This window comes from Podarcis filfolensis (genome assembly GCF_964270895.1).
Source record: "Podarcis filfolensis genome assembly, chromosome: 2".
Taxonomy (NCBI): Eukaryota; Metazoa; Chordata; class Lepidosauria; order Squamata; family Lacertidae; genus Podarcis; species Podarcis filfolensis.
The window spans coordinates 44,735,461-44,761,667 of NC_139605.1; the positions used below are offsets into that span (position 1 = coordinate 44,735,461).

Below are 26,207 nucleotides of genomic sequence, written 5' to 3' on the forward strand. Positions count from 1 at the left end.
TACACAATGAACAAAAATGCTTTATTTATCAGAGAAAGAAAATTCATCTTCATCACTGGAAAACATGTTTCAGCGGCAGTGAAAAAATAAAGATCCCAACCTGAGAAGAAGGATCGGAAGCACTGCAGTTCCTGCCTCCAGCAGTGGGCATTTACAAGCTTTGGGATGAGGCACTCAGGATAGAAAAATCTGGTCCTCTATGGCTTAGAAGTCATTAGCATTCTCCTTCCTCCCCTGCACATTTCTCCCATTATTAAAAATTGTATGTATATGTTTTATGCTCTATATGTCTACTCAGAAGAAAGTCCCATTGAGTTTAATAGTCCAGGACTACAGTACAGGACTTACAGCCTTAACACAATATTGTGTAAAAAAGCATGTTTAAGCTTATGGGAATAAATGCACTCCACTCCACATTAATTGCAAGCAACCAGGAGCATGGAAGACAAAGGCAAATGCTAAGCATATCTGCTTAAAAGTCTCTTCCAAGTAAGTATTCTTTAAGATTGCATCCTTAATGCCACAAAAGTTTAAGTAACTATATTTCTAAAGCTTTCTTTAAAAATCTGTAAAATCAGTGCTATACGTTCTGTTCTTGAAAAAGTTCACAAAAAAACCTGCACTACCTCAAGAGATCATAAAAAAGCATTGCACTTTTCTATAAAAGAGAAATCTTATTTTATTGCACCATTCACTGCGCCCCAAGGGTTGAATATTGTGCTGCATTATTTAAGCAGCTGAAATGGATGAGAAAGCACAATACATGTTAGCCAAACCACTCCTTAATTCTGCAGCCCTTTAAGTAACATTTATATTCTAACAAGAAGAACCTGCACATTGCATGTCTTACGACACATTCTTCTTCTCACTAACATACAGTTTTAGAAAAATCCAACCATTTTCACTGAAATAGAACCACCTCATCTCAAAGAGACATCTGTGCTCTTCTTATTCTCTATTTTCCTACTGGCAAAACAGAAAAATAATAATAATTCTTTTGTTGATAGCCAACTTCAGTCATCCTCAAAGTACACACAGTGAAATCGATAACCTTAAGTAAGTATACAAATTTCAGTGGGTCTACTCTGAGGATGCCTACCATTGAATATTGCTCCAAAAATTAGTCCCTAATAATCTGCTATTCTTACAATCAGTGGGGGAAAATAGCAACTGAAATGGTAAATGAAAATGCCACACTTTCTGACTAATTACCTTAAGTTCTATGTACATTTAAATATTTATACATATAATAAATGAAAACAATAATGGAATACAATAATTACATAGCCATATCTTAGGAGCAGGTTCTAACATACAGTACATTAAGAAAAATATTGAATATATTTTCTTATAGAAAATATGTGTGATGCATACAATTGCCAGCAGCAGTATATATTCAAGAATAGTTTTGTTTCTTGTGTTCATGCAGAATTACCCAGAAAAAGCACTGAAAATAAGAAATCACTTTGGGGGGGGGGGGAATGGTGATAGTCCAGCAGAGAGTTAGAAGCCCTAAAGCCCATTTCGATGGGTAAGCATGCATAACTGTCTTTCCTACTGAAGATGACCTTTGCTTACAATTTGAGAGTTACCTTTGGAAGTCTGGAATAAATGCACCATGGCTTTTGTAGAGTGAACCTGAGAGTTAACTCAAATAAAAGTAGATGTCTCAAGTACATCACTGCAGAATCAAAGAGGTCTGAACAGAGCCTCTTTAATACAGAGTCAGGGAATGAAAATTCTCTGGCCTTTCCCCCCTGAAGTACTAAAAATAAGGAAAGCTTTAAGACTTTCCTCTAAGAAGTCCTCTGCGAAAATCGTTGTACAACAAGGATCATATGAGAAGTGCTATCAAAAGACAGAGGACCTTTCAGTGGAGAGTTAATGTTGAATAATGCTGCAATCCTAACTCCACTTACCTGGGAGTAAGCCCCATTGAATTCAATAAGCCTTCAATGAGTCGACATTGTTAGAATCACTGTCTGAATTTGAAACTTTTTGGTTATTGTAATAAAGAACTGAAAGGAAACCTCTCTGGGGTGCAAGTCCGGGCCGTTTGCATGGAGGGCCTGGGCTGCCCAGACAACAAGACCCGCCTCTTGGCCTTGCTGATGTGGTTCAAAGCAAAGCAATACATTTGGCACCAGCTTGGCTGCAGGAGTTGCCAGAAGGGGGCATACAAGACACCATCCAACTGCCTTTGGGACCACTTTGGATTTACTCTTTAGCCTTTTCTCCTCCCCAATAAGGGTTATTTGACATATGATATTTATATATATTTAGAGAGGGTTTGGGAATATTGCCTCCCCCTTTTTAATTTTCTCTCCTTCTGGATCTCCTTATATCATTTGTTTTTATTGTCATTCTTTTACAGAACTGAAACTCGTGGCCACCTGAGCCCTCAAGTCTGATAAACTATAAATTCAAATAAATATCCTCCCACATTGCTGTAAAAAAACCACAAAGCCATGTCCATAGTGAGCACGAGTCTACAACCATGTGGCATCTTCACATCCAACAGAGCACTAGGGTACACATTTTCCCTCATACATGTCTTTATAAATGTGATGTGTGCAGTCCTTAGAGTAAATCTAGAGGATGGCTGGGGATATCTCTTTAGAGCTGTGATCAGCTAAGTATGCTACTATTATCTATCAACACTGTTAAATGACTGATCATAAGCTGGGATTGCACTGAGAAGTGTATGCTACGGGCTGTATTTTAAGATACTGCTCTCAAAGCAGTAGAGTTTACGCCAACACTTCTGTAAGGACTCAGAAAGAAGTACAGCAAATTATTTCTAAAAAGAACTGGGGGGCTGAAGCCTTGTTTCTTGGAACAATTGAGTTCTGAAGGAGCATGAGGTATAATGGCCTTTGCAGAAGAGAAAAAGCTCCAAATACGAGACATTTTATGGCTAGAATTATGTAAAGAAAAAATTACAAAAATTAGTTCATTTGTGTTAAATATTGGGATCAGAAAGTTGAGTTTTGCAAGATGAACTTGCCTTCCTTTAGTGCAGAATTTTCAGCTGTCTTTCTACTTCTGTGAAGCCCATACTTTCAAGTGTAGAAATCACCTCTTTCTCTGTTCAACATATAAGGCACAGAGAGCAAGGAATTCTGAGCTGCCAGTGGAGGCATGGGATAACAGTTCCTGGAGAAACAGTTCAATTGAAAGAGAATAATGCTTTTTTGAATTGCTTCAGGTTCTTCATGTTTTCCATTTAAGAGATACTGGCTCAAGTTCGTAACATTTATCTCCCAACATTTAAGATCTTGGGTCTCTGTAAAAAGAAAAGAAAAGAAAAGAAAGTAGTTAAAAGGATGCAAGCAGATGTCAAAGAGAACAACTACTACCAGACGTTTAGAAGACATCTGAAGGCAGCCTTGTTTAGGGAAGCTTTTAATGTCTGATGCATTACAGTATTTTAATATTTTGTTGGAAGCCGCCCAGAGTGGCTGGGGAAGCCCAGCCAGATGGGCAGGGTATAAATAATGAATTGTTGTTGTTGTTGTTGTTGTTGTTGTTGTTGTTGTTGTTGTTATTATTATTATTATTATTATCAGAATGGTGACTATTTTGTAAAACAGACATTCCCTTTTGAAGTCACTTCACCATTTCACCCCAAAATTCCCATATGACCTTCCAGTCCTTTTTGATTCCTACTGTTCTATAGAGTATGCTAAATACGAGGATAAGTATATAAAACTATTGACCTTCAGTTGGTGAGTCATGACCCACAACTAGGTCACGCTGTGCTCCCCAATAGATTGCAGGAGTGACACCACCACTTTCCTTAAACTAGAAATGGGCATGCCATTTTACAAAGTATAAGAGAACAGGTCTCTACAGGAAGAGCTTCCAATCAGAATTGTTGGGCCTGGACCTGTCATTAGACAGAGTAAGCAAGCACCCCAGGCAACAGATGTTGGGGAGAATGGCAACAGCCTCCAGCTGTTCCTCCCCAGTCATTCATCTTTTTTGTCACCCGTGAAAATGATCAAGGGGATGGAACAACTCCCCTATGAAGAAAGCAGATAGAGAAAAGCTATTCTCCATCTCGTTACACTAGACCTCATGGACATCCAAATGCCACTGAATGTTTGACAATTCAAGATGGGATAAAATACATTACTTCTCTATGTAATGGGTAGTTAAACTATGGAACTACGGAAGCAGTGATGGCCACCAACCCAGATGGCTTTAAAAGGAGATTAGACAAATTTCCGGAGGATAAGGCTGTCAATGGCTACTGGCCGTGATGTTCCATCACTGTCAGAGGAAGTGTGAATACTGCAGGTGGACAGAGTGTTGTTGAGCTCAGGTCCTGCTTTCATGCTCCCACAAGCATCAGTTGGCCACAGGGAGGACAGGATGCTGAACTAGATGGGTCATTGGCCTGATCCAACAGGCTCTTCTTATGTTCTAATACTGGGCATGCAGGTGGCCTACCCCTCTAAATTAGTCTGCTGCCTCAGATGAGGATACTATCTCATGACCAGGCTTCTGTATCTAGTGTTTTTGCTTCAGGCAGTTACCAGGTTGGCTGGTGACTACATGTCTTTCTTCTTTCCTGCATGTAGCCTCGCCACACCCTTTCTGGCACACCCCAGAATGCAGAGCTCTCCAGGTGGCCCAGTAGCTCCTTACAACTCATTTGCCTTAATATAAGCTAATGTCTCCCAGATAACATGCTACCTGAAATACGGTTTCTCCTCCTGTCACTTTGATAGATGGTGTCAGCAAATGTTGGTGCTAGTATTTTGACAAGGCAATGTGGCATTTGAGAGTACGTGTACTGTCAGAGGGCCTAGAAATTCCATCTTGCTCCAAAATAACCTGAACTTGTTAACGTTTGTGTCAACAAGGGTGAGGGGTGCGGAGACACCCTTCACAGTCCCTCAAGGGAGGAGCCCAAATTTTACCAGCTCCCTGTAAATGAGAAGATTGTGTAAGCAAGGAGCCACCCATTTCCACTGGTTGGTCTTTTCCACTCATGGCTGCTCTCTCTCTCTGAATGTCTGTCTGTCTGTCTACATCCCCGCCACCCCCTTGTCCCACTTCCTCCTTCACAGTGGTACAGTGCTGGGTTCTGCTTTTCTAACAATTTGCTGACTCCATTCCTTTAGCATTCTCATACTTGATCAGCTCGCTGCCTGCTCTGCACTTCTGCCTTTCTGCTACCTTTGGAAGGGCTAAATGTGGAGCGCTGGTAGTAAATGAGTATTTGTGGAAGGTGTGAATTTCCATAATGATTTCTTATATTAACCAGGCACTGACTTTGACCCTTTACAAGCGGGGTGGGGGGGGAGGGTGGTGCTTTGAGGCATCTTGGTTTTCTTAAAGTGATCTAGTGAGGAAAAATCCCAAACAGTTCTAAGTTTCCACAAATATGTGGTTCAAACTGTGGTTCAGAATTTCCTAGGCTGGGTTTCCTGTAGAGACGAGGTGAAGTGTATTGAGCAGGGGGAAACACTGTCCAGTCTAAAACTGCATATTTAGGTTACGTCAGAATTAGTCTTCCATATAAAGACTGTTCCCATAAAACAGATGTGTTTTAATGCAAATTCATGACTGCATTAAAAGGTTATTTATTATAATATAATGACAGAGGACATTAATTCTACTGTGATTTCACTCATGGGCAACAGTGAAGAGAAAACATTTCTGCTTCTGAGAGAATGTCATTTATGACAAGGGGAGGAAAAAGAGGGGCTAAAAGACCACTAGTTATTCTTCCTTTTTGCATTCTAAATCTTTATCCACATCCTGATTCAGTGGCTGCATTCGAACACAATGCTAAACCATAGCTTAACTTACACAAACGAGCCTCAGACTTATAACTTGGTGGGACCGTGAACAGTTCAGAAGCTTTTGCTTCCATTTTCAACTAACTGCAGCTTGTTGTTATGGGTGAACCCAGACAACACTAGTCAAACTTAACTACGGTTTAGTGAAAGAAGCCACCCTCAAGGCACAATTTCCAAGCCTGTCTTGTTTCCCTAAACCACAGTTTGGATAATTACAACTCTGTTGTTAGGGTTTTGCCCTAATAACAAACCAAGGGTAGCTGAAAATGGAAGGGAAAGTTTCTAGTCTCATTGTGGGAAAAGAAAGCCCAGAAGCCTCAGGTTTGTGCATGGAATGCTAAACTACATGCCTACCACAACCGTGGCAGGAAAATCGTGAGGAAAATACAGAAGAGGAGGAAATACGGGCTGCTCCATTCAAGGGAGGGGCTCCCTCAGCGCCTCAGATCTGGGGACTTTTCCATGTTCCTCAGACACAGAGGCCCACATCACAGATGAAAAATAATCGGGAAACTATATTATGGGTAGGAACTCACCTTCTTTGACCTATACTTTTGAGTCCATTGGCTTCTGAACTCCAAAGGCCGTAATGAAGATATTCACAACCACTATAATAAACACCAGTCCAGTTGTCAGATTATTGAGGAGATCCAGCTTGCCATGTTTTGCAGGATTATTAAGGTCATATTTGACTGCAAGGGGGGGGGGAATAACAAAAGAAATATTACCAATGAGAAACAAGCACAACTATGAGAGATATGTTGTTGTTATTATTGGAATTCTGCTGGGGGGGGGGAGATATCAGCAAGGGAAGGTAACAAAATTTGTGTGCCACTAGAACTCAAGAGAGATATGTGCGCCAACTATTTGAATAATAAAAAAGCAAAAAAACATTATTCTTGGGAACCTTTTTCAGCCTGAGGGACATTATTTTTTAGTTGGCAATCTTCAGAGGCCACAAGCCAGAGGCAAAGTGGGTGGAGCAATTGCTGGAGCGCTTTTCTTTGCATAAGTGGGCTACATTCCAGCCACAAAAGCCAGGTTTCTACACATACACACTCACACACATGCACCTGTCCCTGTTCTCCATTCAGGCAAGCATTGCCACAGTTCAAGGACACCTTCAAGCTCTTGGAACAGGCCTAGTGAGGAGGTGTGGCTTGACAGGACATGGCCTGAAGAGAACATCAAATGTTTTACAATTTAAAATATTCATTTAAAAACCTTAAAATATCAGTGACTTCCCTTCTCTTTCCATGGTTCATTTTGCATATCATAAATCTCTGCAAATTTTACATAAACTTAACCACTCAGTATTCCATTATTACATCCCTCAAAACTTGTCTACACTGTTGAGTTTATCTTAATGCTGCCAACGATTTCAAGTGTACACAATTCCTCCCTATATATTCAATAAACATTTTCCAGTCTTCTTTAAATGTATGTTCTTCTTGTCCCCTCATTCTATATGTTAGGTCACCAAGATGTGCATCTTTCATGAGTTTACGTTGCCACTCTTCTTTAGTTGGGACCTCGCTCATTTTCAGTTTTGGGGCTAACAAAACACGGACCGCAGTAGTGGCATACATAAATGACCTTTTTTGACACCTGGGAATTTCCGTCTGAGTTATCCCCAACAAAAAGGACTCTGGTTTTTTGGGGAAAGTACTTTTAAATTTTCAATTCATTATGGATTATTTCCCAATACTCTTTTACCCTTTTACAGGGCCACCACATATGAAAGAATGTTCCCTCAACCTCACTGCACCAGGCCTGAGGTCTTCTATCCTAAGCTATAATGTTTCTAGAGTTTCCCTAATTTTATGTGACATTTTGTCATTTGCTTTGCTTTATCCATTTCTTGCTACCTTGTTACCAGAGGCAGTGCTGCTTAAGATTATTTAAAAGCCTCTACCACAGATTTCTTCCTCCTCTCCCCAACCTTTGAATTCTAAATGAGCTCACTGCTTACTTCCTACTGCTTTATTTTTTACTAAAGAAAACATTTATGCCTGCTCAACTAAATGACATGGACTTGCAAGCGATGGGCTTCAGTTGTGTGAATCACAATTACCTGCTGTTTTCTTGCATTTTTTCTTTGCCTGAGTGGCTGAGGTGGAAAGAGAGCAGGATGAAAAGAGAGATGGGATTTGCATCGTGTTATTTTTACTTCCAGGTTTTGAAAAATGTATAAATGGGCCGTATTAAATATGCATGCTCTTGTATGGAATTGCATGAAGTCTGAAGGAACTGCTCCACATTTGGAGAGAGTGAAGGCTCTCCTCAGACGACCTTCTATGAGCAGATTTTCCATAAGGCAGGAGATGACTAGGGCAACTTGAGCAGTGATGGTTTTGTCTTGTTTTTCCTACCACAGAAATTTGTGAGACAGAAACTATTGTGAGAATATGAATGGGAGAAATTGGCATTAGCAAAGACTTAGCACCAAAGTCTCCTCTTATTTTGAATTGTTTAAGGTGGCCTGTACAAAATAAGAAGCACAATAAAAGTTCCAACTACACAGATTCTTCATGTTTTATAAATACTGCTTTTCAAAATGCTCTCACTTGTCTGGAAACAATGTAAAATTGCTTAATATTCAATTCAGAGTTTTAAAAATAAAGTTTGCACAGACATGAGGCAGAATCTAAAGAATCAGTGAGCCATGACCCATGGGTGCTATATGATGTGAACCTCCTGGTCCTCCAAAATTAAACCCGGCCACATTTCTCCACAAGCAAATTCCTAACAATGCAACAGACCAGGCTCTCCTAATTGCCAGAACACTGCATTCTATGAGGAATTAGGAGTAATAAGGGAGAAACGAGGCTCGGTTATTTCAGTATTCAGATGTGATAAGCTGTTGATACAGCACAATCAATTTATTACAGAGCAGAGTACTATGAAAAAAAATAGTAACAAAGTTCAATCAACGAAGAGCAAGATACTTTTTTCAAAAGCATTAGGTAGGATGGGTAACATAGCCTCATATTGAGACAGAGAAAAGCACCATGAAGCGACTGGAGAGGGTTAAAAAATGCTTAATTTTAAATCCAGACTTTTCAAAATAAAGTTTGCAGCTGATATGATATGAACCACGATTCAAAGAACCTATTGAGAAATGCCAGATTGAAGCATGTGCAGGTTCAACGAAATCTCTTTTTCTTTATTTGAACAGAAGACTTCCCATATTACATCACTATCAGCTTTGGAAACTCCCCAAAATTTCAAAAGCAATATCTTGTATGATGGGAAGAGCTGCTCTCTGTGGGAAATGCGTGCCCTAAAATTAACTTTGGTGTACAGACTCAATCATGTGGATGCTATCCTCTTTCTTCTAAAATCCCAATAATATGATTCCAAGAAATGCAAGCAGTCCAGAGTGACTGCTATTACACAACATGATTTTTAAGAGCTGACACAGCTGTTAGAAAATAATAATACTGTAATGCTCTAATCAATGAGGTGGGCTGCTGGCAGGAAAGAAACCAGTGAGCTCAGGGTGTAACTCTCTGGTTTATGCATTCAGATATCACCCAGTTTCAGATGATTCACCAGCACTGGAGATATAAAGCATGGGTTTGATTATTTTTTTTAAAATGCAACACTGTCTATTAACAAAGCCAGGCTCCGAGCTTTCAGAGGGAATTGCAGTAATCTTATTTCATTATTGTAGTACTGCACAATAGAGCTAAACTTGAAACCATTCTTAAGTACAGGTATTGTTAAGCATTTTATTATAGTAATCCAATCCCACTGTCATTTCATGTAGCCTAATCTATTTCATCCCCCTGCCAATGAAAAAGGTCTTACAAAAGGGTTTTTGGTACTACAGAATCTATGGGATGAATGTCTGTATTTGGTTGCCTTATGAATAAATTTGAACTTCAGTGCCACCAAAAGGAGACATTCCACATACAGAGCGTTTGCTCTCTCTTTCTTTTAAAGTGTGATCTGGGCAGGTAATCTTGGCATTTTAAAACAGGTTAATAGTTCGCTTTAGCTCAATTCCCAATTCAACTTGGAGCAAGGAAAGTAAATTTAGGCTCTCATTTGCAGCATGGCAATACAGGACACAGGGGTGAAGGATTTAAAGTTCTCTGGCTCTCACAATTTAAAAGACAGATACAGTGGTACCTCGGGTTACATACGCTTCAGGTTACAGACTCCGCTAACCGAGAAATAGTACCTCAGGTTAAGAACTTTACCTCAGGATGAGAACAGAAATCGCGCAGCGGCGGTGCGGGAGGCCCCATTAGCTAAAGTGGTGCTTCAGGTTAAGAACAGCTTCAGGTTAAGAACAGACCCCCAAAACAAATTAAGTTCTTAACCTGAGGTACCACTGTAAAGGGGGAGGGGAAGAGTCCTACTGCTAAAATATAGGCCTGGAATCTGGCAAGAGAAGCTGCCAGGCCACATTTGGAACAAAACATCTCTCTGGCTCTCTGACCACTTCCTTCCTTCCCTTTCTGCCCTAAAATGAACAGGCCTGATAACAAGCAAAGTGAGCTGCTCCTATAAACCTCTCAATATCCCCTCCCCGTGTGGGTAGGGGAAAAAGTAGCCCAACATTTGGACTACCCAGTTCTACCCTGAATCATGAAAAATTATTACGGAAGGCAAACTTTGAGGTGAAACTGAGGCTGCCAATAAACCAATGTTTTCAACCCTGCCTTTTGTACTGGATGGGTATGCAGGAATCTTTTTGCCCAATGTGGGGCTTGAACCCACGATGCCAGGATTAAGAATCTCATACTCCACCAACATTATTTAAAATCTATTTTTTTAAAAGTGTAAAAGTGCTTTTTAAAGCCAAGCCCTCACAACATGTTTTCATTTCATACAAACAAAATATAAAATCACAGCATTTGATGAAAACTTCTGGTTGGGTATAGACTCACTCTTCTGCGAAAAGTGGATTTTTGGCAGGGGGGCGGTTAGGGAGGTTAGGTGGCTGTATGGAGAAAGAGGAATTGCCAGATATTGCCTTCTCTGCTTTTGCTCTTGGGAGCATTTAGTTCAGAGACGTCTGCTCTGAGCAAATTTGAATCTAACTCAACGTTCCACAAGGTGTCTGAGAAACATTATCCCCTTCCTGACCAGCTGACATGGAGGGGGACAGCATCTTAAGCTGCTTTTCTTCCTTATAAATTGACCTCATGTTTACACTTTCTAAACAGATGAACATTTGTTTCATTTCTGCGTAAACCAACCATAGTAGCACTAGTAATTTGGAACAATGTTCCTATTGCAATCAGACAAGCATCTACAATCCGGATAGTTTGTTGCCTGCTTAAAACATTTTCGTTTTCCTCATTAGAGAATGAGTTTTATTCAGTGTTGGTCACTTGTTGTGCATTTTTGGTTTTATAATTATTTAATTATGATATTTTATGATTTTTAATTATGATATTTCATGATATTTATTATGAGCTGGTGGTTTATAAATATTCTTTAAAAGTAAAAGCAAAATGTGGTCAGTGACTGATTATCTCCTGTTGCAGAAGCAGAAATGTCATTTAGCTACTTTCGTAAGTACCTTGGAACATTATGTAATAGAAAACTATTGTGCCATTGATAAGATGCCCAAGGGAATCCTATATAATAAACCCATTGTGGTGAAAGGCTATACAAGCTTTGGAGTTTTCCAGTCACAAGTCCTTGGCTTCCAAGCCATATTTACTACTTTCCTTTTCAAAACCTTGGAAGGCTTGCTTTTGAAGCAATTACTTTTATTTCCTAATGAGACTATAGTGTTGTAATGCTATAAGCCAAAATAAAACTATTTATAGATCTGAGAAAATGACAGAGTAGTTAAAATACTGAGTATGACTTCCTTAGCATGGAAGAAGAGTATAGTTCAGATGGAAGAAAAGTATAGTTCAGGCTACATAAATTCAGGGTTTGGAAGGACAGTTCCTATATACTTCTTGAGCTAAAAATTACTCCTCAGAAACAAATGTCATAACTGTAGTCTTTAGATACTTCTTTTCCACAACATGAATGGTAAAATTCAGGAAAGCTTTCAGAAAAGAATATATTTAGTATCTTATTTCAGTAAATATTTCATGTAAGTAATTCCATGGCAGCCTTGCAAAATAACCCAACAAAAGTTACTGTAGCATTTGCACATAGGTATATTTCCTAACCTGCACATGTTCGTGGTCTGATGGAAGCCTATTTTCTTTATGAATGGGAAACCTGATCACACAGGGCATACAGTCTGCTTTCCTTTGTTGATGTCCTTCACAAAGTGTGGGGATACGACCTGTGAGGGACCTGTGGATTAGGCTAGCAGTTGGCTCCACCTTCCCCACTGACACAATTGCAATAACATCAATAACACCTGAAAGGGGCTAATCAATAATATTCTTCTTCAAAGAGAACTGGTCCTATATTGAATTTATTCATGTATTATATGTATTCATTTTGTCTCTCATGTAGTGCACAGAATCTGATAAGAAAATACTAATACTAATAATAATAATAATAAAATATAATAATATACCCATCCACTTATATGGAACTATTTAAAGGAACTTTGTTATTAGAGTAGGATATAGCTATTTTTAAAAGACGTTTCTTTTTACATGCCCATTTTAAAATAGAAAAATGAACACCAAGATTGTAACAATTATTTTTTGTAAAATATGAGCATGCCTCTTTTGAAACAGAGAAATGAATACTATACATGGCACAAAATCAGAAGAAATTCATGTGACTATACATACCAAGGAATATTAGAAGCACGCCTACTATGATCTGAAGCGAGAGCGAGATGCCGATGAGGACAACAAGTGGAACATAGGTTGAAAAGGTAGGTCCTTGGTCCACAACTGCTTTGAGCTGGGATGCATTCGCCATAAGCAAAGCAATGTCCAACATACTTTCTGCCGCACTCTTCTTATTGGCATAATGGTTGATGTTGATTTGTCTGTTTCTCTGCAGCCATTGTGTTCGAGGCTGAAAGGCACAACATTTCAAAGAGTCATGATTCAGGCAGCATAGTCAGAGTGTGATAATACCCTGTTTCCTATCAGCTACAGCTGTGTTTAAAAGTACATTGGATGGGAAGCAGGTTGCACAGAATACATTTCAACTAAGCAAGAAAGAGGGCCTGGCTTTGAGCAGTGCTGAGACGGGAGACCCCATATAAGCTCTTCAGTGTTCTCTGGCAGGACAGTGTGACATAAATACAGAACACCAACTGGTCATGGTTGTTTCATGGTTGAGAGCAGCTCTCCTTCACCGTTTGAAAAGTTATGTTCTAGGAAAATGTGAGTAAGATGGACATTCGTGTAAAGTCCTGGTTAAACTGTAGGAAGTAAGAGCTTCAAAACTACTTGGAGAAAGTTGCACTGTTTGACAAAGATAAGTTTTATACTCTGCTGCCTGTAGCTATTTTTTAAATCACCAAACATGCCCCATCATCATCAATTTTGGCATGCCCCAAAATTGCCATCAATTTTGATTTTAATTAATTTTTATAATGTTTTTATAATGTTGCACTATTTAGTGTTGTTAGCCGCCCTGTGCCCGGCTTCGGCTGGGGAGGGCGGGATATAAATATTATTATTATTATTATTATTATTATTATTATTATTATTATTATATCACAATAGCAGAATGAAGTTTATTACCACGATTTGGTTTACACTAACAAGTTTAGTTAGGGTTGCCATATTCCAAACAGTGAAAATCTGGACAGAAAAGTTGTGGCGCTTTTTTCTTCTTTCAAAGTTGTCAAGCTTTTCTGGCGAAAACTTCCCTTTTTTTGGCAATTTTAATGGGCTGCCATGTGGCCGGATTTTCCTGGACATTTTTGCCGATTTCAGCCCAGACACTACAGTATGCCAAATAGGATGTATGGCAACCCTATTAGTGTTGAGATTTGTCCTTTCAGATATTTGATGAAATCTTCCTTAAGTTATACATTTCATCAGACCTTGGGTTTCTAAAGAGCCACACATTGCGCCATGGATGCCCTCAGCCTGCCAGCCAATCTGTGGTGAGCCCAACCACCCCCACATACATACAAAGTGGTTTCACTTTTGCCTTTGTCAGCTCGTCCCATCCCAGGTGCCAAGACAGATGGCCCTTCCTTCGCTGTCCCCTCACTTTGCCTATTCCAAAGGGAAGAGTGCCCCCTCCATGTCTGTGTCGGGCTGCAGCACCAGCCCTTCCCTCTCTCATGTGCTTCTATGCCCCAGCATCTATGCCACCTTGCTGCTTCCTATAACTAGTCATGTCAGCATCCTTTCCCTATCCCAGTGTCTTGACATTTGTTTGGAAGAAACTGTAGTTTGGGTCTGTTCTAATACTTATGGTAAATTAATTCCTGGCACAGGGTGGAATTAAAATCAGGTTGAATGAGAGACTTCCTATCAAATAACAATGGCTGATCAGAAGCATTTGCTCACAAATCATTGCTCCTCTACCCCTGTTGAATATCTGAATATCAAAGGATATTGTGGGCCTCACCAACACATCAGCAACCTGCTTGAGGCAAATGCGGTTTCCCTCACTGTGGCATGGAAGGTGCTCATGGGAAATGGAACATTGACCTGTCCATCATGAGCTGGTAAATTTCAGTTTACCAAGCAAAAAGTTAACAAGGTGTGCAATTAAGCATCCAGTAAGCTTGTTAATTGTGTCACCACAGATCATGTATTTGCAGTAAAATGTAGTTGGAGATTTTTCCTAACAGCATAAATCAGTTTGATGGGTTTTTTTTCCTGCTGACTTCCAACATCCCCTTCTCCTTTCTTTCACTTTTATTTGAGCTCTAAATTAGGGGTAAGGAACTCTCCTTGAGAAGCGTGACACTTCAGTATTGCTGCAATGCAATGTGCAGTGAGGGGGGTTTTTGTGTGTGTGTTTTTGGAAATTTCCCAGTATGACTCATGCTTTTCAGTTTACAAGAACATACTTTCTGTGCAGAAAGAAGTTATATGACTAGTTACAAAACATAAAAGATGTCAGTGTTTCACACTAATGGAAAAAAAGATGATTTAATAGGGTAAATTTGCCCTAATTTCAGAGTATCTTCCTAAATACATAAAAACGTATGACTTTCATCACGCTAGCACTCTTGTGCACATGCGCAGCTGGCCAAAGCGGGAACAACTTTGGCATTTGTGTGTGAGAGGAGAGGGGACCATGGGAGCCAAGTTGTCCTGAGGGAAGCCTATCTGCTGCCAGTGGATCTTTTTGCCATTAAACAAGGGTCAGTTCCACACAGACCTCCATGAATGAGGACAGCAACATCCCACACATTCTTAAAGGCATGGACAGATAGTGCATCTTTTCCTGGGCAGGCAGAGGCTTCACTTGCTTCCTGTGCCCCACCCCACCCTATGGACCACATGCATTTAGTCTAAGGAAGAAGAACATGGCTGCCAGGAAAACAGGAATGGTATATGTGGTAGGAGAAGGAGTACACATGTACCTCCCCTGACCCATGCAAGCCACTGGGTGGAAAAGAAGCAATAGCTCTCTGGTCATTACAGCTCTCTTTTTTGCATTTCTTCCTGCCCAACACACCTCCTGATGGGTGGAATGGAATAGGATGGGGTAAGACAGGGCTAGGAGAGGAGACAGGAAATGATTAGAAGCAGTTATATTGGCTCTGCAGAGAGGAGGAATGGGAGAGCTTAATGCCAAAGGAACAGAGCTGGAGTGGTGAACTTTGTGGGCGTTTACGAAGCAGAGACTGCTGGGAACAGGATGCTGTGCCATGTGAACTTTTGGTCCTACTCCAGCAAGGAAGCTCTGAGTTGTGGGGGAAGTAGAACTTCAATGTGCAATATTTTGGCAAGCATTTCCCAACATTTACTTAATAAACAGGTTTCGGACCTTTTTGCAGAATATACACACTTGGGCAGACCTTCCCTGCAATCAAAATATCTAAGGCTAAGAGGGGACCCCAATATCCGGACCCTGAAAACTTTCATATATATTTCCAAGATACACATATGTGCAGCATGTACAGTACTTTCATCCTACTGTCATCTGGTAAACACTGGCCCTAGATCAGCAAAATCTCATTGAACATTTCAAGCCTATGAAGAACTTGTGGGGGGAAAAGAATATTGTTTTATGGTTGAGTTTTAGGAGCTGGACAAAATCAGATGTTATCTTGTTTCATAGGAACAGGATGCAGAAATTCTCTTGTTCCGTTATTGACTCTGGTGAAACAGATTTTGCAGAGTTTTGAAGCATTACAAAAACATTAAAATCTGTGAACAGACAGCAGTGGATGAGGGTGACACAACACAGAAGACAACAAAGCTTCTATGACGCCATCTGGAAAATATATTGTCTTTTTCCAGCCATTAGCATTCCACTTCATTTTTGCTTTCTTGCCTCACTAAAGAGGTACAAGTCTTCTTGTTAATATAAACCATGGGTAGGCAAACTAAGGCCTGGGGGTCGGATCCGGCCCAATCACCTAAATCCAGCCCGCGGACGGTCCGGGAATCAGTGTGTTTTTACATGAGGAGAATGTGCCCTTTTATTTAAAATGAATCTCTGGTGGGGCATAGGAATTTGTTCTTATTTCCCCCCAAAATATAGTCCGCCCCCCCAAGGTCTGAGGGACAGTGGACCAGCCCCCTGCTGAAAAAGTTTGCTGGCTCCTGCTATAACTAAATGCATTTTTCCCCACCTCCCTGCTACTGCCCCATCCTGCCCCCCGCCCCCCGTTATTAGAACTTTTTTTCAAGTTACATTGGTTTTTGTGCAAATACACCCACTTTTTATTCCCCTAATTTTGAATACCATCTTTTTGCACATCTGTGCATATGGGATGGTGTAGGGTGGGGCATACTCCTTGTTAAAATGAGGTCAGGGGCCTTGATTTGTTAGTATATTTATACATTGTCCAAGCAGCTCAAGACAGCATACACCATCCACTTTATCCTGATAACAGTCCGTGAGATGGCTTAGGCCAGATGAGGTCACCCATTAAGCTACATGGCAAAGTAGGTCTCATTTGAATTTGGGTCTCCCTAGTCTAACTCTCTAACCACTGCACCACACTGACTTTTCCTCCTGCCCCCTCTGGGCTCATGAACACAATCTGCCCTGCCTTTTTTAGAGATCTGTAAATGACCCTTCATAGTATTTATCCAGGTTTCTATCAGGAATATACATTTCTGACGTCTTTTTGGGATAAACAAGTGCATACATGAAGAAAATATTAACTGTTGGACAAGAAGTGAAATAAAATTAAATGCCGCAAACAACAAAGTCCAGCACTGAGATACTTTTTTTTTTTTTTAGGAAGTGAGGCAGAGCTGGGCATCTCCCTCCTGCCTAATTCCCGGAACAGGAAAATGTTTTCATTTCTGATTGCTTGCATCAAAACTGCTGAAACAGCGGGGTAGTGGGGGAAAGAACTGAGACTTTTGTTTGAGGGAGATATTACAGGGAGGAGGGAGAGAATATGCCAGTCGGGCATGTATCTGTGCCAGGGTCCTACTCGAGTGTAGGACGAGGTGCCTCCCTGCAGCTCCAATGCAGCTGCCCATTTCAACCTGAAAGAAAATCATTTCCCACTCCTTATTTTGGGGCTGTATGTTGGTCTTCACAATTATAAGCCTATGATTAGCAAACATACATTTTAATACTAACTGCTTTTCTGGTGGATTAGACACCTTGTTTACTTATAATGTTTTTGGAACCATGAGATGTACAGAATTATTTTATTAGCTTTGAAACTGTGATCTGTGTTGTTTGGCTCTTCCTTGTTCTCTTTTTAACTTGCTTTTTCTTCTAGAAAAAGCTTTACATCTGTTAAGCACTTAAAAGTGGTGTTTTAATCTTGGGATGTGGGTGGGTATTGTTCTGGTTAGCATCTTATGCTCTGTTCCCATCAAGCATATGTTTTCTAAGAGGATAGAATTAAAAACATTTAATCTAATAAAATTGGCATCGGATCCTTCAAAAACCTAAATGAAATGTGTTCATTTGAACCACTCACAGGAATATGTGCAGTTAATTCACAAGATCATTTCTACACTAAAAATCTTAATCATTCATTGAGTTGAAAATAGCTTTCCCATTTTAAAAAATATAAGAAGCATGCATTGGATTGGGGGGGGGATGGGGGGCAAGGAGGAATTTTCCCACCTTCCTCCCCCTTGTTCCACTACTTTCTAGTATTTTCAAAATTCCACACTGTCTTTGGTTGATAACTCTACCAATAAATTTGTTTAAATGTAGGTAAAGAAGCAAAAGGGGGAAGGGGACTCCCTCTTTAATACTGCCATTCCACACTGGAAGAAAAAGAGGAATGCAGCTTTTTCTTACTATCACGCTCATCTGCTTCTTATTCACTTTCCCAACTTCGAGCATTTAAGAGCTAAGGCAGAGCTATATTATTGGGATGTGAAATGGCTCCTCAAGGTAGTATGGCCCTAAGTAAGCATTGTGTAATATTTGTCATCTATAAGTTAAGCCCTGGCTTAAACAGAATCAAGACCTGAACTGCTTTTAAGATGTACAGTTAAACTCTAGCTATGTGTTTCTTTGCCTCTTCAGAAACCAGTGACTTTTTCCAAAAGCATGTCTGAAAAACATAGTACAGATCAACATAAAGAAACAATTCACTTGTAGCAAATGCAAATTTATTAGAATTAAATTGGAAATCTCAAACATTTAATTACCACAATAAACCGCTTCCCAGAATACATGTCTTTTAACATCCATATTCTATTTAGATCTTTTTTTGTATTCTTAAGTAATGCTTAAGACTCTTGATCTGACCACCTCATCTGTCTCCTGAGAAATCTCTATGTGGGACAAGAAGCAACAGTTAGAACTGGATATGGAACAACTGATTGGTTCAAAATTGGGAATGGAGTACAACAAGGCTGTATATTGTCTCCCTGCTTATTTAACTTATATGCAGAATTCATCATGCGAAAGGCTGGACTGGATGAATTCCAAGCCAGAATTAAGATCCGTATAGTTAAAGCTATGGTTTTCCCAGTAGTGTTGTATGGAAGTGAGAGCTGGACCATAAAAAAGGTTGATGCTTTTGAATTGTGGTGCTGGAGACTATTGAGAGTCCCATGGATTGCAAAAATATCAAACCGATCCATCCTGAAAGGAAATCAACCCTGAGTGCTCACTGGAAGGACAGATCCTGAAGCTGAGGCTCCAATTCTCATGAGAAGAGAAGAGTCCCTGGAAAAGACCCTGATGTTGGGAAAGATTGAGGGAACAAGGAGAAGGGGGCGACAGAGGACAGTGTTCTCAAAGCTACCAGCATAAGTTTGACCAAACTGCGGGAGGCAGTGGAAGACAGGAGTGCCTGGTGTGCTCTGGTCCATGGGGTCATGAAGAGTCGGACACGACTAAACAACAACAAGAAGACTCTTGATAGGAATTTGCACTAGGGAAGCTAGTAGGCCTATGGTAAAGTATGATTTAAATGCCGTATTTTTCCATCTATAAGATGCCCCATTTTTGGAGACTCAGATTTAAGAAAATGTGAGGAGATGTATCCATGTATAAGACTCCCCCTAATTTTTGACATTATTTTTAAGGGAAAAACCTAGTTTTATACATGGAAAAATACTACAATGAGAAGATTTTCATTTATAAATAAAGCCTGTTAAAATATTTGACTAGAATCTAGAAGAAATGTGGACCATACCCCACTTCCCCGCTTCTCTACATGGTCCCCATGGAGACTTCCACGTTTAATGGTTGTAACGCTGATGCTGTGCCAAACCATAGATTTAAAGTAACAGATAGTTAGGCCATTAAAACTGTGCAGAACCACTCTAGAGGACTTGTCTACAAAATAGCTTCATCACAAAGAAGGTACATAGAAGCAGCTGTGACACAATGGACCATTCACACCAGTACCTAACTATCTTTTGATTCTTTCACATCACACAGAGAGTTTCTATGCCAGCAACACATTATTATGGCCGGTGCTGAGACAGAAACTCACTACAGAATAATTATGCGATGGATGATTGCACACAGTACATGAAGACTCCCATCACATGGAGACCATTTCCAGCTTCTGTTTTATAAGGAAGGTAACATGTAGACATTCTCACTCCAAAATCCTGCATGTGTGACCTCATGGGGAAAAGTATAAGCTGCAGACTTGCTTATGCCAAGGCTGCACCTGGCCTTCAAATGTGAAGCTCAGTGGTTTTAAATGAATAACCCCACCCTGTTATAACAAACATTTGATTCAACATAGCGAGGACTTGTGCCATTCCGTTAAAAGTACATGTTTAAAAATCTCCTTTTTTGAAACAAATTTCAAGCAAACAAAACCTTTTTTTTTAAAGGATTCAGAGATTTGGATCCTGATTATGCAAACTCCAGAAACAGTACTCCTGAAGCTCTTGTACTAAGAAATAGGGAAAGGTTTGCAGGGAAACTGCTGCATTTCACACTCACAGCAGTGCAGTTGTGTCCTTGCATTATAGTAGATCCACATGTGAAAACATTCCCATCTGTGGGTCAGACTTTCTGAGATGAATGGCAGTTTCTCAAAATATGGCCTTTACATTTTATATCCTGTCTATATGTCAAGGTCTTAATTTACTCAGGAATATTCTCTTGGAAGATGTTCCAAAAAAATCATATCCAGCAGAATCTTGCTGTGGCTTGTGGGCATACTATTATGTTGCAGAAGTACTCATGCCTGCACATAGACCTACATTTGCATAAGCTCAGAATATAAACAGGGATCTGAGTCATGGGATTAATGTTATGACACACAGGCATTTTCTAATGCCTTCACGCATGGAGTAATTAGCTGAAAGTCACATTCTACCAGACTAGCAGTTCTGTGCTGCTAGCGATTGCTTTCATACAAATGAGAACCACTGAACTGTGTGCAGCTGCCTTATGAAAATGTATATATAATAAAAATGGTTAGCTAGTAAGCCTAATTGTTTAATTCTGCATGATAAATTTGGTATGCAAGTATGCATTTCTGGCCCAACTAATATTACCACTGGCCTTCAGTATTGGGCGGGGTGGGGGGGGGAGTGGGTGGAACGCAAAACTAAACCTTCCTATTTATTTATTTATTTAGTAATATATTTAACTCACTCTGTCCATTCTTTACTTTCATACCAAACACTCATGTGGGGCAGGGGAAGAAAAATGAGCTTGGGGGTGTGAACAGGGTGCTTAGAGATATGTGGGCTACCACTTGCCAGTTTGACCCTTGCCTTTTAATTAGTTTGTTTATAAAAAAAATACTTATATGCCACAATTTAATTTTAAAAAGTAGTTTTCAACTGTTATACAGACTGTTGTAAATAAAACCACACAATCCCCTCACAAATTAAAATCACAAATTACTAGCTAGCTATTCCAAAAAAAATATTGTTCCTAATTGTCTGCATAAGCCTAGCAGCATAACAAAGTTTTCAGCAGACATTTAAAAGTTAATGCAGAAGGTGCCTGCCGAATATCTACTGGAAGAGTTTTCCACAGGACTGGGATGATAACACAAAGACTTGGTTTCATATCGACATAAGATGAGCCTCCCCAACTCAGGACACAATCAACAGTGATCTCAGCAACAGAGCTGGGATATAAGGTTTCAGGTGATCCCTAAAGTACCACGGACCTTGTAAATTGTTCAGGAATGCTGAACAGGTACTTCTTTATCCTAGGACAATATGATCTGCAGTATGACACTTGCTTTGTACTTGATCACTACCAGAGCTACAACTCTAGTGCTCACCAGTGGATCTCCACAGATTCTAGAATTCTCAAACCATCACTACTTCTAGTTCTTCTTTGCAATAATTCAGTGTCAGCTTATTTGCTTTCATTCAATTTTCCATGACCACCAAATCTCATTTTATGCTCTAAGACTGGTGTTCCTGGGTGTGAAGAATATAGAGGTGAGTGTCAACAGAATGCTGCTAACATTGCACTCCAAAACTTCAGGCTCTCTCTACAAACAGCTTCATACAGATGTTAAAAATGGCTGGGATAAAACCATTTAAGTGCAGATAGTTGCAGAGAACTAAAAATAACAGTTGGCCGGTGGCTATTTCAGAAACTGTCCCATCAGAGAGAAGTGGAACCACTTAAAAGCAGTCCCCTAACTCTTGGCAGGTCGATCAGGTACTCAAGTGGAATGCCATGGTCTTCTAGATCAAAAGCTGTTGACAGGTCCATTAAAACCAAAAACATTTTACTACTCCTCAGCCTCCAGGCACCACTCATTCACCATGGCAAATAAAGCAATCTCAGTCTGAGGGCCAAACCAGAAACCAGACTAAAGCATATCAAAAAAATGTCTACCACCCAAAGTTGCTTATAGTTGCAAAATAAACTACAAGTTCAATCATGTTCCCCCAAAAAAGGTGAACTAAGAAACCAATCAAAAATTTGAGGATTCGCCACCAGCCAATAATCCATTTTCAAGGCGGTTATGATGAGAACTCCCACTCTGATAGGCTTTTGCTTAAATTTTCTTAGACAAAGAGGAGATTGTCTTGAAACACCACGCTTATGAACTGAAAGCCCTTCTCTTGAATCTATGATGGGGGAGGGGGGATTCAGTAGTTGCTCAGTAGTAACTGAAATGCATTCTGTGACTTAGAGGCATTTTCAAGTGTCCACAAATCTACTCAACAAATCACCAGGGACAAATGCTTCTAATCTTCTGAAGAAGAGAACCCAGCAGCACATATCCCCTCCTTGGAGTATTCTTACCCTATTCTAACAACATGAGAAACACCCCCCAACCCCAAAATCTCTTCCAAACTCTAGGGCAAAAGCAGATGACTTGGGAGACAAACAGGGGTTTATTTCTAAGGTTTGAACAAGAGAACATCTTGTTGATGTTCTCTAAAATCCAACACAAATGAGAGAAATCCTCACCTCCCTCTCCCAAGTCTTCTGCACTTGCCAGTGGAACTGGGTGAGGGGAGGAAGTTGGTGGTGGGAGCAGGAGCTGACTAGGAAGCCAAAGCCTTAGCCTTGGAATCTATGGCTTTGAATCTGTTCCACCTTTGTTGTGTGCTGCTTTGAGCTGTGGCACTTAAAATAAATGCCAGGGCTGAGCCCTGGTGCACCCTAGCACAAAGGACCTCCTGCCCTTTTCAGGCAGGACAAACAGCTCCAATGAACAAGTGGATACCAGCTTCCCATCCAGCAATATCTCACATCAGAGGGAAAGGGGAACTGAAATTGGATCTAAGGAAATTTGAGAAGAGGAAGGGCAAGCTTTTGTATGAAAATCAAAACAAAATGAGCAGGGCAGGGCAAACAGTACCAATGTAATATAATAAAATTTGTTGACAAGCTGGAATGCTTGCAGAGGAGGGCAACGATGATGATCAAGGGGCTGGAAAGTAAGCCTTATGAGGAGCGCTTGAAGGAGCTGGGTATGTTTAGCCAGGAAAAGAGGAGACTGAGAGGAGATATGATAGCCATCTTCAAATAACTTAAGAGCTGTCACATGGAGGAGGGGGCATGCTTGTTTTCTCCTGCTCTGGAGGGTAGTACTCAAACCAATAGCTTCAAATTGCAAGAAAGGAAATTCCAACTAAACATTTGGAAAAACTTTCTGACAGTAAGAGCTGTTCAGCAGTGGAACAGGCTCCCACGAGACATGGTGGACTCTCCTTCCTTGGAGGTTGGATGGCCACCTGTCATGGATGAATCAGTGTGTTTTTACAGGAGTAGAACGTATCCTTTTATTTAAAATGCATATCTGGGTTAATTGGGGAACATAGGAATTTGTTCATTTCCCACCCCCAAAATCTAGTCCAGCCTCCCACAAGGTCTGAGGGACAGTGGACCGGCCCCCTGCTGAAAAAGTTTGCTGACCCCTGATCTAGGAGGATGGGCCAGTGCTTCAAAACAGACTTTCAGTGAAATCAGGTTCTGTTGCCACGTATACCGCTCCACACCTTTTGTCTCTAAGGCGGTAATTGGGTGGGTCATGGGGGAGACACAAGTAAACTCCAGTTGGCAAGCCCTCAGCTTAAGGACATGAATTCCTCCTGGCCTGATGCATTTCCCTGCTCATTCTGAAGTCTACATGTCACCTGATCACTTGTTTACATTATTTTGTAGATCAGTAGAAGAAAGCTATCCTCTGGCTCCTCATCTTTAGGGCTATTTTCATTTCCAACACTCTTCACTGTGACAGTGATGGGCAATAATAATAATAATAATTTGTACCCCACTCGTCTGCCGGGGTTGCCCCAGCTACAGTATGCAAAAGCAGCTGTGAGCGCAGCAGAACTAGGGAACACAAATCTACTGCCTGCCTGGGCCCAGAGGCTCCTTCCCTCCTCCGTCGCCCAGAAGCCGCCCTCGCTGTTTACTCCCTGCCCTTCCCTGGAGGCCGAGATTTGTGGGAGGCCGGCTGAGATTTGCGGGAAATCCCTGCCAAGCAGCAGCCAGGCTGGCACTGACCTCACCGCTTTCCTAAAGGCTTTTCGGCCAGGCAAGACAGGTCCCCTCTACGTCCCCGTCCTCCCCCCAGCTGCCTCCCAGAGCGGACTTTTGCCCGTTTTGCCGCCCGGGAAACAAACAAGGCCCCTCAGGGCGCACGGCGTCTGAAACGCCAGCTCCCCGTCGCCTGCCTTCCTCTTCTCCCTCGGACTCGCGGCAAGCGCGCTCAACAGCCCGCGGCTACTGCAAAGCCGTTCCGCGCGCGCGCACTCCTCTCCCTTTCCCCCGGGGCGTTCCTTACTTGCTCCGGCGGCGTCGCGTCGCCGTTCTCCGCGGTCAGCCCATTCATCTCGTGGGTGTCGATGGGGGAGCCCATGTCGCTGCCGCCGCTGCTGCTGCGGGAGCTGCCCTCTCCGCCTTCCTGCCTTCCTTCCTGGAATGGGAGCCGCAAACCCGGGACGTCGCCTCCGCCTTGCTAGGCCCGGGAGCTCCGCTCGCGCTGAGGGCTACGGGCACTTTGAAGCGCTGGGTTTCCTTCCCGCCTCGCAGACTTGCAGGGAGGAAAGCCCCGTCCCGCCTCCGAGGGCCGGGCGCTGCTGCAGATGGGGAGCGGTCCGCGATGCTTCCCTTTCGCCTGCTGGGGCGGCGCCGACGGCGCGCTGCTCCTGTTTGCAAAGGGCAGTTTCTTCTTCTGCTGCTGCTGCTGTTGGTGCAGCCTGGGCCTGGCGCGTCGGGCTCTCCTTGCCAGGGAATGACTTCAGCCGGCGGCGATACCTATTTTCCAGGAAAGCGGCCCGCCCTCCTTGCCAGAGGATGGCGGCTAAGCCCTTCGACGTCTAACAAAGGCGGGAGACGACAGCTGGCTCCCTAATCATCCTAGTGGATTTTGCGCGCTCTTTAACAATGCTGCAGTCCACATGGCGAGATGGGAAGACACCCTGACAGTAGATCAAAGTATATTCTGTCCCAAAGTAGCCATTCACGTTTCACAATGCATTAAGACAGCTTTAAGCTTACACAGGGCTCTTCTTCAGACTAGATCTTCAAGAAGAAATCCACACACACACGCACCCTGACATGTTGCTTATTCTTGTCTGGATATTTTTTCATAGTGCCTAGCTACACATTTACACACAGTTCCTCCCACCTTTTATTTTACTTGAGAAGCAGCCTCAGATAATAATAATAATAATAATAATAATAATAATTTATTTATTTATTTATTTATACCCCCACCCATCTGGCTGGGTTTCCCCAGCCACTCTGGGCAGCTTCCAACAAAACACTAAAATACAATAACCTATTAAACATTAAAAGCTTCCCTAAACAAGGCTGCCTTCATATGTCTTCTAAAAGTTTGGTAGTTATTTTTCTCTTTGACATCTGGTGGGAGGGCGTTCCACAGGGCGGGTGCCATTACCGAGAAGGCCCTCTGTCTGGTTCCCTGTAACTTGGCTTCTCGTAGCGAGGGAACCGCCAGAAGGCCCTCAGCGCTGGACCTCAGTGTCCGGGCAGAACAATGGAGGTGGAGACGCTCCTTCAGGTATACTGGACCGATGCTGTTTAGGGCTTTAAAGGTCAGCACCAACACTTTGAATCAACCCTTATCAGAGGTTGATAAGGGAGCAGATGAAATAGCAGTGGGATGATCTTCTTAGCTGAACGTCTTCTTGCCCTTTGTCCAGTCAAAAGTACCTACAATTTGCCAATTTGCTTGCTTGGCATGGGGGGGGGGGGAAATGTATTTATTTATGTATTTTAATTGTTTCATGTATTTATTTATGTATTTTAATTGTTAAAAAAAGGTAAAGGGACCCCTGACTGTTAGGTCCAGTCGTGGCCGACTCTGGGGTTGCGGCGCTCATCTTGCTTTATTGGCCGAGGGAGCCGGCATACATCTTCCGGGTCATGTGGCCAGCGTGACTAAGCCGCTTCTGGCGAACCAGAGCAGCGCACGGAAACGCCGTTTACCTTCCCGCCGGAGCG

General features: G+C 41.6%; 1 protein-coding gene across 1 annotated transcript; it reads right to left on the reverse strand.

Moving 5' to 3' along the window:
* NINJ1 (ninjurin 1) lies at window positions 1-24,978 on the reverse strand. The gene is made up of 4 exons (XM_083603161.1): window positions 24,523-24,978; window positions 12,545-12,776; window positions 6,350-6,505; window positions 1-3,286 (listed from the first exon to the last, which is right to left on the reverse strand). The coding sequence occupies exons 1-3, from the start codon at window positions 24,595-24,597 to the stop codon at window positions 6,360-6,362; spliced, it is 453 nt and encodes a 150-aa protein (XP_083459287.1). The 5' UTR covers window positions 24,598-24,978; the 3' UTR covers window positions 1-3,286; window positions 6,350-6,359.
* Between the last annotated feature and the right edge of the window lie 1,229 nt (window positions 24,979-26,207).